Source organism: Emys orbicularis, chromosome 8, assembly GCF_028017835.1.
Source record: "Emys orbicularis isolate rEmyOrb1 chromosome 8, rEmyOrb1.hap1, whole genome shotgun sequence".
NCBI classification, from domain to species: domain Eukaryota; kingdom Metazoa; phylum Chordata; order Testudines; family Emydidae; genus Emys; species Emys orbicularis.
Window position 1 is genome coordinate 4,668,735 of NC_088690.1, and position 15,804 is coordinate 4,684,538.

A 15,804-nucleotide genomic window follows, 5' to 3' on the forward strand; every position below is an offset into this window, starting at 1 on the left:
TGCCCCTTTTCATGCAAAAATGTTAAAAGGATAGTTTTTTTAATTAAAGAAAACTACACAACACAAAAACAACAATTATAAATCTAAAGAACCAAAATGTGGACTTTTTTAGCCAGGACTAATTCAGGAGTTATGGTCTGTGGTAAAAGCGGCTTCCTCCAAGAAAAAGCAAGTGCGTTGATTTTCGTAATGCTAGATCACCAAGTGGCATCTAGTTCTATCACATACTCAATTGATTCTCTGGCTGCAGTATTAGCATGTTAGAGAAAAGCAACAGAGGGTCCTGTGGCACCTTTAAGACTAACAGAAGTATTGGAGCATAAGCTTTCGTGGGTGAATGCCCGCTTCAGACGCAAGGCTTGCGTCTGATGAAGTGGGCATTCACCCACGAAAGCTTATGCTCCAATACTTCTGTTAGTCTTAAAGGTGCCACAGGACCCTCTGTTGCTTTTTACAGATTCAGACTAACACGGCTACCCCTCTGTTAGAGAAAAGTCTGCAGTTAATTAAACTTTAATTTAAGCTTCTGAGACAGATGCCAATTAGACTAAGAATGTCTGCATTACTGAACCTTTCTTCTAGTATTTTCCTAGGGACATAGGATTTACAATGGGAAGTACAGAAAAGCACTCAACTGCAAGACTAACTTGCAGAACCATGGCTCCCAATCAGTAGGCTGGAGTCAATTGTGGGCCACAGCACTTTTGTGAAGTCATCTGAGGGTTTTTGTTTTTAAACGATCCCTTTTTTTTTTTTCTGTAACCCCCAAATACGAATGCTGCTACTTCCCACCCTCCACACCCCTCCCCCCGAACACATTTTAGGGCAAGTGGATCACAACAGATCAATGGCTCCCTAGCTGAGTTCTAGGTTTGAGACAATTGATTAATATTCTGGGAGTCATAATGCAATGTTGTATAAGGTAGTGCCATTATTGTGGAAGCACCTAGCTACTCTATAGTTAGAACTATATTTTCAAGTGGGCTTAGAACAGAACAAATTCCTGTCTAAAAGTAGAGGAGGGTGGTGTGAAATTCCACACCAGATTTTATGCCCTCTGAATATTCTATATAGTTTTTGCTTGCTTTGGTTTCATTACGTCTCAATGAAATTTTTCTTTGGCAGGCCTACATTTTTCATTGTTGACCAATCTACACTTCTCTATCAAGTTTTGTGTAGATTGAGTAGCTTTGGTGCAACAAGTTGTTTCTTTATTCAAAGTTGTGTTTAGGGTAATTTTTAGCAGTTATTCATGGCATAATTTAAAGCTTATGTGCTGTGTTATGCAAGCGAGGAAGACTGGGGGGGAGGAGAAAACCTTGTTCATCAGGAACTAATTTTTGTTAGAAATTTGTAACCTGTAACAGAAGGGTTCTTGTGCACCTGCTGACACAAGGGTTCATGCACAGCTACTGACAGAAAATATTCTGTCAGCCACTGTGATTCTATCCAACACAGATTCTATCCAATCTGTTGCCAAGTCTCCATCCCCAATTCAGTATTAGGAAGTGTATACACAAGACTTCATTGTGAAGCAGGGATGTTAACCTCCCACCCCAAAATACAGCTCCACAAAAGCAAGGTAACGAGTAGGAAAGCCATTCAATAGTAGATACCCTCTACTTCTCCATCCACCTTACCACAGATACCACAGACCATGCACCACAACCTTAACTTTGCCCATCTAGAGATGCCAGTCTTCCATGAAACCTTTTACCAAATTATTCTCTTCCAACACAGCCAACTTCTAGGCCAAGCATTCACAACTACTACTATTGGGAGAAAAAACAACATGGTAAAGGTGTGTACGCAGAACGGTAAAAGGCAGACAAGAGTTAAGATGTATGGTGGGCAGAGGAACAAAAATTATGGAGGGTGGCTCAACTTTTTGTTTTCTTGCTTTTATGGGTTTGTCAGGCATGTTGTGTGTAACAAGTCGAACTGCTTCACAACAAAGTTTTTTGTTGGATATGTTCAGATTCTTATGCTATGTCCATCACCACAGCATTCAACTTTCAAAGTTGTTAACTGTAATATGACTGTCATCATTAAACCAGGGTAAAGTTTCCTCCACCCCACTGAAACCCCTCCGGTGAGCAAATTGTGAAAATTGTTTTCATATGTCCCTTGGCAAAGCACTAAAGGTGTTTACTATGAAAAAGAAACCAAGTCCTCATTCTTCTTCTTTCATTTACACTGGTATAAATCCAACTGAAATTGGAGGGCTAGATTTTCAGCTACCCCCCAATTCACTCATGTGCAGCTCCTTGACCCTCAGCTAATCCCTGCAGCAGGAGTTTAGAGCAGCCTCAGGGATATCAGCTACGGATATGACTGGAGTGCTGCAGCCACGCCCCTTTCTGCCTCCATTGAAGGCCAGGTGGGAGGATAGTGCAGAGCAAAGTTGTCCTGGGTGGCACAAAGGCATCATGATTGTCTCCCTGTAGAACATCACAGCCACTTGAATCTTCACATTTGAAGCAGGAAGATTTAAATACATTTCCAAAGTACAGGACCTTAGCATACCATTTTACTAAGAGACTCTTCATCCGCAATATAGTGCCAGTGTACATAAACTATTCTGATTCCATCCTGTAGAGATCAGGGATACACATACTGTACACAAAATAGTCAGTTCATTACAACAGACCAAATTTACCGCTGCAGTAATTCCACTAACTCTAGCAAAGCTACCAAGAATGAACGTGTTTATTTAACATATTACTTTCCTTGGATATTTTATAATTGCTTGAATCTAGAAGGTTATAAACCTAAAATAATTAGATTGAATAGTGCAACTTTTTTCCAACAACAAGCATTCTTATTAGCACTTCAACAATCTGTTTCATGTCTGCTGAGACCAAGTAAAACAGCAGATATAAACTACATTACCATATTACCAGACTTGGAAGGATTAGGATTATTGGTAAACGTCGATTGCATTGTACATACACAAATTGACAAAAAATATTTTCATAGATAAATCAAAATTTAGACAGACAGACAAATAAGAAAAATGCTGTTTGAGAACTTAGAGTTTAATTTAAGGCTATTTACTTTGTATATGTTGACAATTTATGTTTTAATAATTACAAGGCTAACTTTTTGAAACTCAAAATCTGCCATTCAGTAATTACAGTCTGACTCCCCCACGCTCCAATTTCCCACAACTGTGGGCATTTAAATTGATAAAAAACACAAAAACGTTCTAAAATAAAAATCTATAATTATCTATCAAAGTTAAGAATACAGGAACATAAGAATGGCCATACTGGATCAGACCTAGGATAGTATCCTGTCTTTCAACAGTGGCCAATGCCAGGTGCTTCAGAGGGAATGACTAGAACAGGTAATTATCAAGTGATCCATCCCGTCACCTATTCCTAGCTTCTGGCAAATGGAGTGTAGGGACATCTCTGCCCATCCTGGCTAATAGCCATTGAAGGACCTATCCTCCATGAACTTATCTAGTTCTTTATTTAAACCCTGTTAAAGCCTTCACAACATCGGCTGGCAAAGAGTTCCACAGGTTGACTGTGCATTGTGTGCATTGTGTTAAACCTGCTGCCTATTAATTTAATTTGGTAATTTCATAGAATCATAGAATATCAGGGTTGGAAGGGACCTCAGGAGGTCATCTAGTCCAACCCCCTGCTCAAAGCAGGGCCAATCCCCAACTAAATCATCCCAGCCAGGGCTTTGTCAAGCCTGACCTTAAAAACCTCTAACGAGGAGATTCCACCACCTCGCTAGGTAACCCATTCCAGTGCTTCACCACCCTCCTAGTGAAAAAGTTTGTCCTAATATCCAACCTAAGCCTCCCCCACTGCAACTTGAGACCATTACTCCTCGTTCTATCATCTAGTCTTATTAATCTCTCTGCATATGGAAGCTGTTCCATACCCCTACTCATTTTCGTTGTCCTTTTCTGTACCTTTTCCAATTCACCTTTTTTAAGACGGGGCAATCACATCGGCATGCAATATTCAAGATGTGGGCATACCATGGATTTATATAGATGCAATATATTTAAAAAAAAAAAAAAAAAATCTAATTCTGCCAAGCGAATTTATGACAATGTATTCTTCTATAGATTTACAGAACATCCAAGGAAAGTTAATTTTCTACAGGTACACTTAATTAGCCCGAACTGTTAGTGCAGCGATTATTAACTTACTCTGCATTAACCAACTTCAGATCAGGAGGATTGTTCCAGGATGGTGGATACACAATGCAGAAAAGTTTAAAATACAACTCCTGATCTACCTTGCTAAATAGGCAGATGCCACAACACTTCTTACATCCCTCTTAAGTCACAAAACCTCAGATGACCGCAAGTGCTTGGGTCCCATGTATATATGACTATCATGGCTTTCTTGACCCAATTGACATTTTTGGACCAAAGGTAGGGAGTATAGATTCCGTGTGTGTGTGTGTGTGTGTGTGTGTAGATTAAGTGCAATTTTAGGAATTCAAATTTCTCTGTCAGAAGGAAAGAAGTGAGTCTGTAGGGAAAGGTAACTATTTTATTCATTCTCCTAGCTGTAGACACCCACCAAGAAAGTCACTTTCAGTGGACAAGGAGGATGGTGGGGAAAGAAGACTACTTTCCCTAGAGGGTCAAGAAGTGTAGTAACTGCACACACCAGGCATGAACTCCGAGGAGGGACTACTGACCATGGAAGTCACCCACTGGAACACTGTCACAGGTGAGAACCGACTGGTTGACTCAGAATCCTACCTCTTGAAATCCAGAGGGTATCTGAAGCAAAGCTTTTTGCAACTTTCCTGCAAGAAATAATGGCAGATTGAAAAGCCTCTAGACAGTCAAACATCCCTATTTTCATACAATTAGATAAATATCCCTCAAATGCAGTAAATGTTCTTGGTATCTTCTGAATTTACATAGAACAATATACAGGTCAAGAGACACTAACACTATCCAAAACTTCTGATACTAGTCTGTTAACTTTAGACCAAGATTAAAAGCTAGCCCTGGGTGAACAAGTCTGGAATTTAAGGGAAGCATGAAGTCTGAGAACCACCCAGGACAAGAATGGGGTTCTATGTGAAGGAGATAAGGTTTCTATTTTTAGAGTGCTTGCCTTTGATAGTGACTGCAATACAAAGGGACACTGTATATTCTCTTAGGACCAAAAGGAACAAGCTCAGCTAACCCCATCTGGCGACTCAAGTTGAACATCTATTGTCTGAGTCCATTCTCCTAGTACTACTGTGACTCTTCCTAGGCATGTTCTCCTCACTCTAATGTGTGTTGCTCTGCAACAGATTTTATTTTATCTCCTCCCATAACAGCAGCAAATGGCTTATTCCATATGGGGTTCCATTCTCGTCTCATTCCCCCATTGCTGGTCTATTGGTAAGACTATATGATAAACAACTGAACAGAGGATAAGAAGGCCTGAAGAGCTCACCTCAGTGATTTGAGCTCCACTCTGTTGAAGTTGGGGATGGAGAATTGATCCTAGAGAGAAGCTGAGATGCCAAAAAGAGTCTGAAGAACACTAATTGGCCACAGCTGCCGGTCAGAAGAAATGCAACCTTGATTGCTAGATACTAATTGTGTTCTGCTTTCTTTGAACTAGACACATTTTGTATGTGCTGAAAATTTCGGTTGGCATTTTGACTTCTCAGATACAGTAAAGTTATTTCTTCTTCTACTGCACTTTTGGTAGATATGAATATATTCCAATGCATTATTCTTAAGATTAGACCCCCCCATCCCGAAACCACACACACTTCCCCATTGCTTTTTGGGCATGGTAGTAAAGTATATCAAGATTAAGGCTTTAGAAGAGATGACCCCCTTATTCCCTCCCCCAAACCAGCCCAAGAACGAGCCATTACAAATGCAGCATATCATAAGATGGTCCTTGGTTACATAGCATGGTGCAAATCTTAATTTGGCATCTCGATATTTTGATGATGAGCCCATTAGATAGAAGATAAAAGCAGCCAAAAGATTCAATGCCACCTATGAAAATATTGTATAAATGACTTTTCAGACAGAGATTATAAAATCTGCTCTTCAAAGAAAGATATAAGTAGTATTTATAAAATTGATGAGCAGGGACTTCTCAAATAATCAAATGGATATATACCTTTTGGTGAAATTCTGGCCTCCTTTAACAACAACCTGCTTCAACATAGCACACACATCCAGCTCTTGTCTTATACACTTTTTATATCAGGAAAAACCTAAACCTCAAACAGTAACGCATACAGAGAAACACCAATGAAGTTATTATTCATGCCACTGTCCAACAACGCTAAAGGAAGAAAAAGAGAAATGACTCACTGAAACAATCAACATGAGATGATGTAAGGCACCCTGCTGCTTTAGTAATGGGTGCCAATATACATTTCTAAAACGAATGCCTAACTATTCCAACCAATATACATTAATAGCAAGAATACTGCATTCACCAGCTGCAACCTGAGCAGTGTAAAACAACTATTTCACAGAATCTGTTGGTCTGTTTAACAATAAAATAAAAAAGTAATGAAAGTGTTGCACAGACGCATGCATCACTATAGGCTGAAGATCGAGGTCCTTATGTAGACAAGATTTCTGTTGTCTTCAATGAGAGTTTGCATCAGGATATTGCTCATTAGGAGAAAGAAAATGTGACTTGAGCATAGGAATTCTGGTCAGTCAAGTTATCAGCTACACCATCACATCAGATTTCTTCCTACTTGCAATTCTAGTTCACTGAAGTTTGTTTTAATTCTGCAACTCTTTAATGCTTTTATTTTTGTCTCTGAAAGATTTCATGGTGAGGAATGTATAAATTTCAGTACCCTTTTAATTTCTAATATTTTACAGAAAGGGGAATCATATTTCAGTTTTAAGGGTTCACTGATATTTAAAAACTGAAACGCACCTCATATATATAGAAGTTAGTTAAGGAAGAGAAAAAGAATTCCACATCTTGTCGCACAACAATTGTTTTTAAAAACAGGAAAATGGTGTTTTTCCATCATGCAGATTCATTATGTGCACTGTCAGAAGTTCAATACTTCATCTAGCATTAATAAATCTCAAAAAAATAAAGCAGGTATCCAAGATCATCAGGAGAGAAATGCTCATGAAACTGAAATTCTTTAAACACCAAATAGCAGCTGGTCAGCAAGAGCTTATGCAAGACCTAGTAGGTATGGAAGCACAACATAAATTATCTTACACGTAGCCTATATTTTAACTTTATAGCTTAAAACAGGGATAGACAATAGGCAGACCGCAGGCCAAATCCAGACCACCAGATGCTTCTGAACAGACCGCAAAATCTTACTTCCTACTTATCATCATAATTGTTATTGCAGTATGAAAAATGTTTCTCTGGAGTCTGGGCCTTGACCATACCTTGGCCAAGAAATTTGGACCTGGGGGAAAAAAAAAAAAAAAAAAAAAAAAAAAAAAAAAAAGACTACCCCGGCTTAAAACGTCAGCTTAAAAAAATCCCACTCACCCAAGAAGTGAAGAGTGGTCCATTATACAGACTCCATTTCTGAAGAATTTAAGCTTATTTTTGAAAAAGAGTCACTGTGTCTTATGGTTGCAAAGATAAGACACAATACTGGTTTGCATTTGGTAGGTTTTCTTCATGAGCCTGCAGCCAGTGTCTCTGTTGTTGCTCAGCATCCACAAGCTGTGGGCACAAAGTTAAATTAACAAAACTGGCCAATTTCACTACTCCTATTCAGGACCTTGTGGGCAACAGTGAAACTGACAAGACTCTGACTCTGCAGCTAGTGCTTGGGATAACTATGTTCAGCAGCAAAAGAAACTCCAAGAGAAGGCTCCTTTGAAGCAGAAAAGGTAGAAGGTAGTTGGGCACCTACTAATCAGAGGCTGATATGCAAGATGAAGCCTTGCAGACAGGTTCCAGGGATCGCATTCAAAAACAAATAAAACAAACCCCACATCCAGCAGACAGGTGGGGGGCAAGGCCTCTCATTAGGGCATTTCTCCACATTTTATACCAACCCCAGGCTTGCAGGAGTCTCACATTTTTCGAGCCCTGTGCTCCAGAGCAAAATGTAATCTAATTTTGTAGCAATAAGGAAACTTCTCCTAGCCTGCAAAATAAGTCTGAATGAATGCACTTCATTGACAGATGAAGAGTGACATTCCCTAATATTTAGGGCCACCAAAAATGAGAACTAAGAAGAGGTGGAATGCAAAAGTCAGTCAGGCAATGATTTAAAAAAGGCAAGGAACTCATTATAGCAGTCATTAAGTCAAAACTGGTGGAAGTAGTCTAGGTATAGCGAAGCCCCCCAGACATCTCACAACACCCCCCCCCCAAACAGTTTAAAGATAAATAGCTTGAATCCAAGTCTCTTATTTCATAAAAAGTTGTTAAATATACAAGTCATCTATTGAACCCTATTCACTCTATGTGCTACGCCGAAGTAGTGATTTGTGCAAGCTCTACTTTCTTTACAGAGGAGGAAAAACAAAGTCTTGTTTGTTTTAAGTTTCTTTTCTCTGCAATTTGAAACATACACAAATAATTTTGATCCAAAAAAATCTGTTCAAGGGATTTATTCCACACATATAGAAGTGAAATGAAATCAATGGTTTTAATTCACTTTTGCAAGGGTGTAAGAGCAGAATTGGTCCAGTAATAATAAAAATGTCTGTAATCAACTTAGATAAGAAAATTAAGAATAGCAGAGTACTGAGAATTTATTAACAACCTGTATCTGTCCTATCCCTGGTAACCACAAAAAACAAATTCTATCTAGGTTCTTCTGCCATGTCATTCACCAGCATCCAGCTGCCAATGAACCACCACCAAGTTTGAGGAGCCTCTTTCAATTGTAATTCTAAATTTGATCTACTACATGTAGAGTCGGACACTGCACTAATTCAAATCAGAGGGAATTTTGCCCTTAACCTCAAAAGGAACAGGAACAGGTCTACAGTTTTCAGTGTACATATGTTAAGCGGTCAGGAAGCTAATATTTTTTAGATTAATTGCAACCACCACTTAAAAGGGCACGGTCATCTGAAAACTAGTCAGAACTCAAATATATGTTCCCTTCTGGATTATCTGTCCTCTTCATCATGTGAACATACTGCTTATTATTGTACAGTTTGTTGAGCCTTTTTAAACCACTGATTTTTTAAAATGTAGGCTTGGTCTACACAGACTTAACTATGTCACTCAGGGGTGTTGATTTTCCAAACCTGAGGAATGCAGTTATACCAACCAAACTCCTGGTGTAGACAGCGCTATGTTGACAGGAGGGCTTCTCCACTGACAAAGCTACCACCTCTCAGACTTCTTCCGTTGGTGTAGGTAGCGTCTTCACTAAGCACTACAACAGCACAGCTCCTTTGGTGCAGCTGCGCCATTGCAATGCTGTATGTGTAGACAAGCTTGTAGTGTTATGGACTTTGCAAACAGACACGCAAAAAGAAAATGGGGGTGGGGGGGGAAGTCAGTCAAATTTGGGCCTACCAGCCTTTAAGCATTCCTTTAATATTGCATTAGGAGAATGAGTTACTATTAGAAGCTAGATCAGCAGATAGATCTAGTTGCACATCAGCAAAACTTCTTTAAACTTGTGGTTTTGTAGTTTTGTTTCTAATGCACACAAAAGAAGCTGACTAATCTCTAATTTGTAAATAAACCAAGGATCTCTGCCAACATCCATATTTCATAGCCAAATATTATATTTTTATTGATTTTCATTGCACTGTGACAGAATAAATTCTCCTCTCAGAACTTTACAGATCAGATAAATTGGTGGTAAAATAAAAGAGGACAACACATGCTGGACAAAAACCAAAAGGGGTGGATGGGTGAGGAAATAGTTCTAAGTCCTACTAACTTTAATGTTCTACAGTTCCAAGTTGCACTCAGATGACCTCTGAAAGCAAGCCAAGATCCCCTGTTAAAAAAAAACCCCTTACATTACAGCCAGAAGTTCATTGTTGCAAACCTGGACAACTATGTGGTTAAATACAGCTATGTTAAATGCAGTAACATTTGTGAGAGTCACTGTCTTTTCAGGTGCTAAGTCTCAGAACTGTGGTCAAGTTATGGTTATCAGAATTTTAGTGACAGATTAATTCAAACATTGTTAATTACAGTTATTCTAATATTAGAATATTGTGATGCAAGCATCTGTCTATGTTAATCCTGATTAGAAAAAAATAGTAGTGCATGAACTACAGATTGTTTGTTTTCATTATTACATGCAATTGAAGGTTAGTTTTATTTTCACAACCACTGAAGATGTTCTGGTCTTCCACCTGCTAATACAATTCACAGAGCCACAAACCACATACAAATACTACAGCCACATTATGCCAGAATATTTAATAAAATGGATTAATCATGCCAAGAAAAAGCAAGGAGAGGGAAAAGGTGTTTTGAGAAAGTAGAAGTCACTTTCCTGCTACAACTTTAATTACAATGCTAGCTCTATATAATTATGTTAAAACATGTTTTAAAGAGGATGTATTAGAACTATGGACTGAATTTACCATAATCTATGTAAGAACCGACCATCCCACTCCAGTGTTTAGGTAATAAAGGACAAAAATTTAAACAAGTTAGCATATGCTTATAATCCTGATGCTGCTTCCATTGAAAATCAACAAATAAAGTTCCATGGTTTTCAGCAGGAACAGGATCAGCTTTTCTCTTTGTGACTTTTATTTGAGCCTTGACACTGTAGCATGTTTAGAAGATAGAAAACCAGTTCTCTGCGCTGAGAAATTTAGGTCTACCTAAAGTGCCATATACATCTATATACAGGCAACTGCATACATACAAACCTAATGAGGCCCCTGCAATAACTATGTAAAATTGCATGAGTTTGAGGTTAAAGGTGACACTGCCTATTAGATTCTCTCTCCTTGCTTTTATTTGTATCTGAACTAGAGACACTAGACTGTAGTCAAGAGTCTGCTCCTAGACTGAAGCCAGTGGGGGTCCTACTGTCAATCAATGTCAATATTCTAGTCTAGGGTGTGAAGGCCAACATTGTTCCAGAACTGCGGGAGGAGAGCCAATAGATTTACCACCTCCTTTAGAGGCGTTATGGTTTCCCATGTATCTTGTTAGGCTGTGGGCTATTCACACAATAGCTCAACTACTCACAAATATGGATTGCTGGGCAGACACAAATTTTGCACTAAAAAGCATTATCAACTTTTTATTGGCAATGGGTCAAATTCAGTTCTAGTGTAAATGAGGGCAATTCCAGTCACTTTGGCCCCAAAATGTCTAGATTACATAATTTAACAAGGGGATTTAAACAACCACTCCTGGAAAATGAAAAGTTCCAGCCCCTTAAATGAATTGTATCGTACTGTGGATAAAGAAAACCTCTTGAACCAACATCATCATCTTCCCCCTCCCTGAACTCTTAGTTACAAATTTTATACATACCCACATAAGCCAGCTCACACATTCTTAGTTGGACAATAAGAGCTGGTCCTCTAAGATGTTGAGTGTAACCTTCCAAGAGGTTCTCAGCGCCTTACAGTATTGAGCCTTTAATACTTAAATTTCATCCCAGAATTAAAAATGTATATAAAAAGAGTTAGAACCCCTGAAAATAAAGCTTCATAATAGAAATACTGACAACCTTAACTACAGAAGCACTGCTTTAAAAAAAGAAAAAAAAAATTCTACTCTGCACAGGTTTCGTAGCTTGGTTGCATGGCAATATTTATGGAGTGGCTATTAAAAAGCTATTTTCTGACCAATTCAGCTAGATAGCCTATATACTTCAGAAATTAACATTTTCCTTTCATATGCTAGCAGCCTCCACACACAGAGCTGTTCCAAGGGCCATCTGAAAATGTAATACCAACACTAAAAGATTTGGGGTTATCTAAGTTCCTTTTTATTACAGATGGGCACGTATTAGCTGTTAACATGAGACATTAGGATACATTTACTGAAATTATGATTTCCTACCTAGTAATGAAGGAACAACTGAAAGGCAAACTGAAGCAGATTTCACTGAACTTTGTTAAACTTTCAAGACTAGGAATATGTCAACTATGCAAGAATTTAAATGAGTGGTGGTCAGCACTCTAAAAAAAAAAAAAATCTATCAAATCTATTTTGGACAAAGTGTCAAAATTACATGAGAAGATGGCTAAGGCCAAAAATATTAAGAAAAACTTTAAATCTAATTAGCCACATATCTAAAGAAACAGAACAGTCCATTCTACTGTAACAGACTATATTATAAAGTCACATGCAAGTATATACTTTGAGTACAGACTCTTCCAAAATTCTCTTTTAGACCTCTCCAACAATATGCGAGTGCACATATGCTTTTATACAATAAAGGAAGTCTCCTCTGCCCATTTATTCTGCATACCATAGACCTTGAAATTTACATCCTGAGCTAAACAAAAATAGAGGCATGAAGTCTCCCTGCTTATTAAGGCTGCTCTCATACAGTTATAAAAAGCATTAAGATTACAGAATTCTGACAGTTTAATAATCAAACTATGAATTCTAGTAAGTTTAATGAAAAACATAACCAACTTTCTTCTCCTCTGATTTATCAGCCCTCTCCCCCACTTCCCACTCACTCCTCCCTAACAGACACAAAAGAAAAGCCCGCTACCCCAGGCAAACTTGGGACAAAACATTTTTGAGACACGATTTCTAGAAAAAGTTACATTTAAACCTTCCCTACAATAACCTTATTAAACAGAACTAAAGTAGCTAGGAGTTTTCTCCCAGAGATTGCATTAAAAAAAAAAAATTCAGTGCAGGTCTAGGATTAGAGAGAATAAAATCTGCCAGATCCTAGAAACTATTAAACTGAAATTTAATTACAAATATTATTTAAAAACAAAAGCACCCTAGAGAATGTTAAAGGATTACAGGCTCCACAAAAGACACGCAGGTAAAGATTTTTTTTTTTTTAAGTAAAAAAAAAAAAAAAAAAAAAAAGAAAAGAGCATTGCATGGGAATTGATCACCAAATTCATCATCTTCAACAATGGACATGGAGCGGAAAAGGGGGGAACGGTCTCTCCTCTGCCACCCCCCCCCCCCCGCGGTTTTCTACTACCCTCTAAAGGGCATTTAACTCTGGATGCTTCCCGGAAAACAAGCCATTAAACCCTCTCTGCTCCACAGACAATGGGTCAGAGTCATTGCGAAGTTTCCCTGCCCGGCCGAGGCGGTGGGGCTGCAGTTCTCGCCGCACCCCGGATTTCCCAGCCGGCAGCGGGAGCCCGGGGGTAGGGAAAGCTGGTCCCTACACTAGGCAAGTGCCTGGGGATCAATCCGTTAGCCGGAGCAGAGGGCAGCCCGCTCCCCCTACCTGGAGGGTCCATCTCAATATAGAAGATCAGCTCGGTGGAATAGGGCATCATCACCTCCCGCCAGTCCGTGTCATCGCCGTCCATCTCCCACACCGTGTTGTACATCGCGACGGGCGACTCTCGGGAGCGCGTTATCAATAGCGAGCAATAGTCGGGGAGGGGGGGGGGTTAGGTACGAGTCCGGCAATAACCCCCCTAGACTATTTTAATTACAATAAAAAGGGGGCGGGGGGAAGCAAAAGCCCCCCTCCCCCCCGGCAGGAGCCAGTCTCGGTCTCGATAGACTATCGCGACAGCGACGCTGTCGGGACACCTCGCCACAGGAGTCACCGCCCAGCTGCGGCTCGCGATGGGTTTTCCTGAGGCAGCCGGTTTCCCAGATAACAAGCCGCCGGCGGGGCGGGGGGGGCGGCTTTAAGGACAAACCGAGGGTCCCCGCCCCCACGGCTGGCTGAGGCGGGCAGCGGAGGGCTCCGCACGCCTCTGCCCCTAGCCCGAGCTCGGCCAGCGCTCCTGCCCGGCAGTGCCTCTGGGAGCAGCCCCGCGCTCGGCTCAGGGCAGACCCCGGTGCCGCGCTCCGTGGCCGGCTCGCAGCCCCGCGCGCAGGGCAGAGCAGGCGGTTCCCAGTCCCTCACGCAGTGCCCGGCTCCCAGCCCCGCTAGGTTTCATTTTAAGAGGCTCTGAGGGGCCCATCCCAACCGTCGCCAACCGCCTCTTGCTGAGGACTAAACCACTCCCACCGCGAGGAGGGAGCTAGGCGGTACCATCCCCCTTAACCCTTGGCGCGCTCCCGGTTGCTCAGGCAAGAGAACTGGGGAGGTGGTAGCGTCCATCGAACCGGGGGAGGGGGTGTGTGTGACGCCACAGCGGGCGTAGGGACCCTGCGGCGGGACGGACGCGTGGGAGATGCCCGCGGGAGACAGAGGCAGAGGGTGACGTCTTCCAAGAGCCAGGGGCAGAGTCTGAATCTCTTGCCGCCGCCACCCCCCTCGCTGTAGAGAGAGCTGGTACGCTCCGGAGCTGGCCGGCCTGCCAGGGGCTGCTGCCGTGGAGCTCGCGAGCCGAGGGGGAGGGGCAGATTAGTTTAACCCAGTTGCCAGAGCGGCAGTCTTTGTCTGAGAGAGAAGCGAGCTCCAGGATTGGTGGAGGGCGCTCGGCCAACCAACTAGCCAATCAGCTGGCTCTGAAGCCGGCCGGCTAGCTGGGGATTGGTTGCAGGCCCCAGTTACTAAGCGGGTAAGAAGGGGGGGGGGCGGATAAAGAGGGACGGAAAGGCTCACGCTGCCCCTCCCTTTTCTCCCAGGAGTGGGGGAAGCTCCACCCACTGGGGGAAGGGACAGGGCTGCTAATGTGCACCCCCTCGCTGCCGTGGGGGAGGGGCGCTGCTCCCCGCTGGTCGGGGGCCGGCGGCTCACAGTGCCCCCCCCACTGACTCAGTGCCTGAGGGGGGCTAGTGGAATTGCCCCCCCTCAGAGCTGCCAAGGGGGCTCAGTGCCCCCCAACTGACTCAGTGCCTGAGGGGGGGCTAGTGGAGTTCCCCCCCCTCAGGGCTGCCAAGGGGGCTCAGTGCCCCCTCACTGACTCAGTGCCTGAGGGGGGCTAGTGGAGTTCCCCCCCCACAGGGCTGCCAAGGGGGCTCAGTGCCCCCCAACTGACTCAGTGCCTGAGGGGGGCTAGTGGAGTTCCCCCCCTCAGGGCTGCCAAGGGGGCTCAGTGCCCCCTCACTGACTCAGTGCCTGAGGGGGGCTAGTGGAGTCCCCCCCCACAGGGCTGTCAGGGGGCTCACAGTGCCCCCCAACTGACTCAGTGCCTGAGGGGGGCTAGTGGACTCCTCTCTCCCCCCCGCCCCCCAGGGCTGCCAAGGTCCCCTGTTATAAGGGGCATCCTTGTGCCTGTCCTGTTACCCCGTGTTTCAGTGCTGGCCCAGGCGGAGATGGGACTCGGGCCCCCAGAGGCTCAAGTGAAGCTGGGGGACATGGGAGGTTTGGCCCATCTTTTTGAAATGCTGCCTTGGCAACCCCCATCGCCTTGAGGGACTGGCTGGGGGTGGGAAGGGAGGGGTCTCTGACCTGCCCACCCCAGGCTGACTCAAAGGTGGGTCATGGTGTCCCTGGCTGTCCAACTGCCCACACTGACTTGGCGGGGACTGGAAGTATCCTGCAGTGAATGACTGCAGGGTGGGTGTCGTGGGGTGGCAGTTCCCTCATCTGAGAGTGCTGGTGCCCCACAGCTGAGTGAAGGGAGTGGGGTGGCTGGCTGTACACCCTTCTCCCCACTGACTGACAAATGGGGACCACCTCCATCACCTCTGGCTGGGGCAGGAGAGTAGTGAGTGCCCAAAAGTCACTGATGAGTAGGGAAGGGGAGCAGCCCAGACTGTCTGATGCCTATAAGGCAATTATCTGGATACCTTTACCTCACAGTTCCGGTTACTTCCTCAAAAGCTAGAAAATAAACCATCTTCA

The 15,804-nt window shown here is 42.8% G+C and overlaps 1 protein-coding gene across 2 annotated transcripts in view; it reads right to left on the reverse strand.

The window, feature by feature from the left end:
• PIK3R3 (phosphoinositide-3-kinase regulatory subunit 3) overlaps positions 1 to 15,804 on the reverse strand; it is a 317,953-nt gene that overhangs the window by 19,424 nt on the left and 282,725 nt on the right. The window contains exon 1 of one of the 2 annotated variants that reach the window (XM_065410145.1): positions 13,339 to 13,444. The exons of the other annotated variant lie outside the window; for it this stretch is intronic. Within the exon in view, the coding sequence (XP_065266217.1) occupies positions 13,339 to 13,444 (106 nt within the window). Of the gene's footprint in view, positions 1 to 13,338; positions 13,445 to 15,804 lie in introns of those variants that run through there. 2 annotated transcript variants of the gene reach the window in all.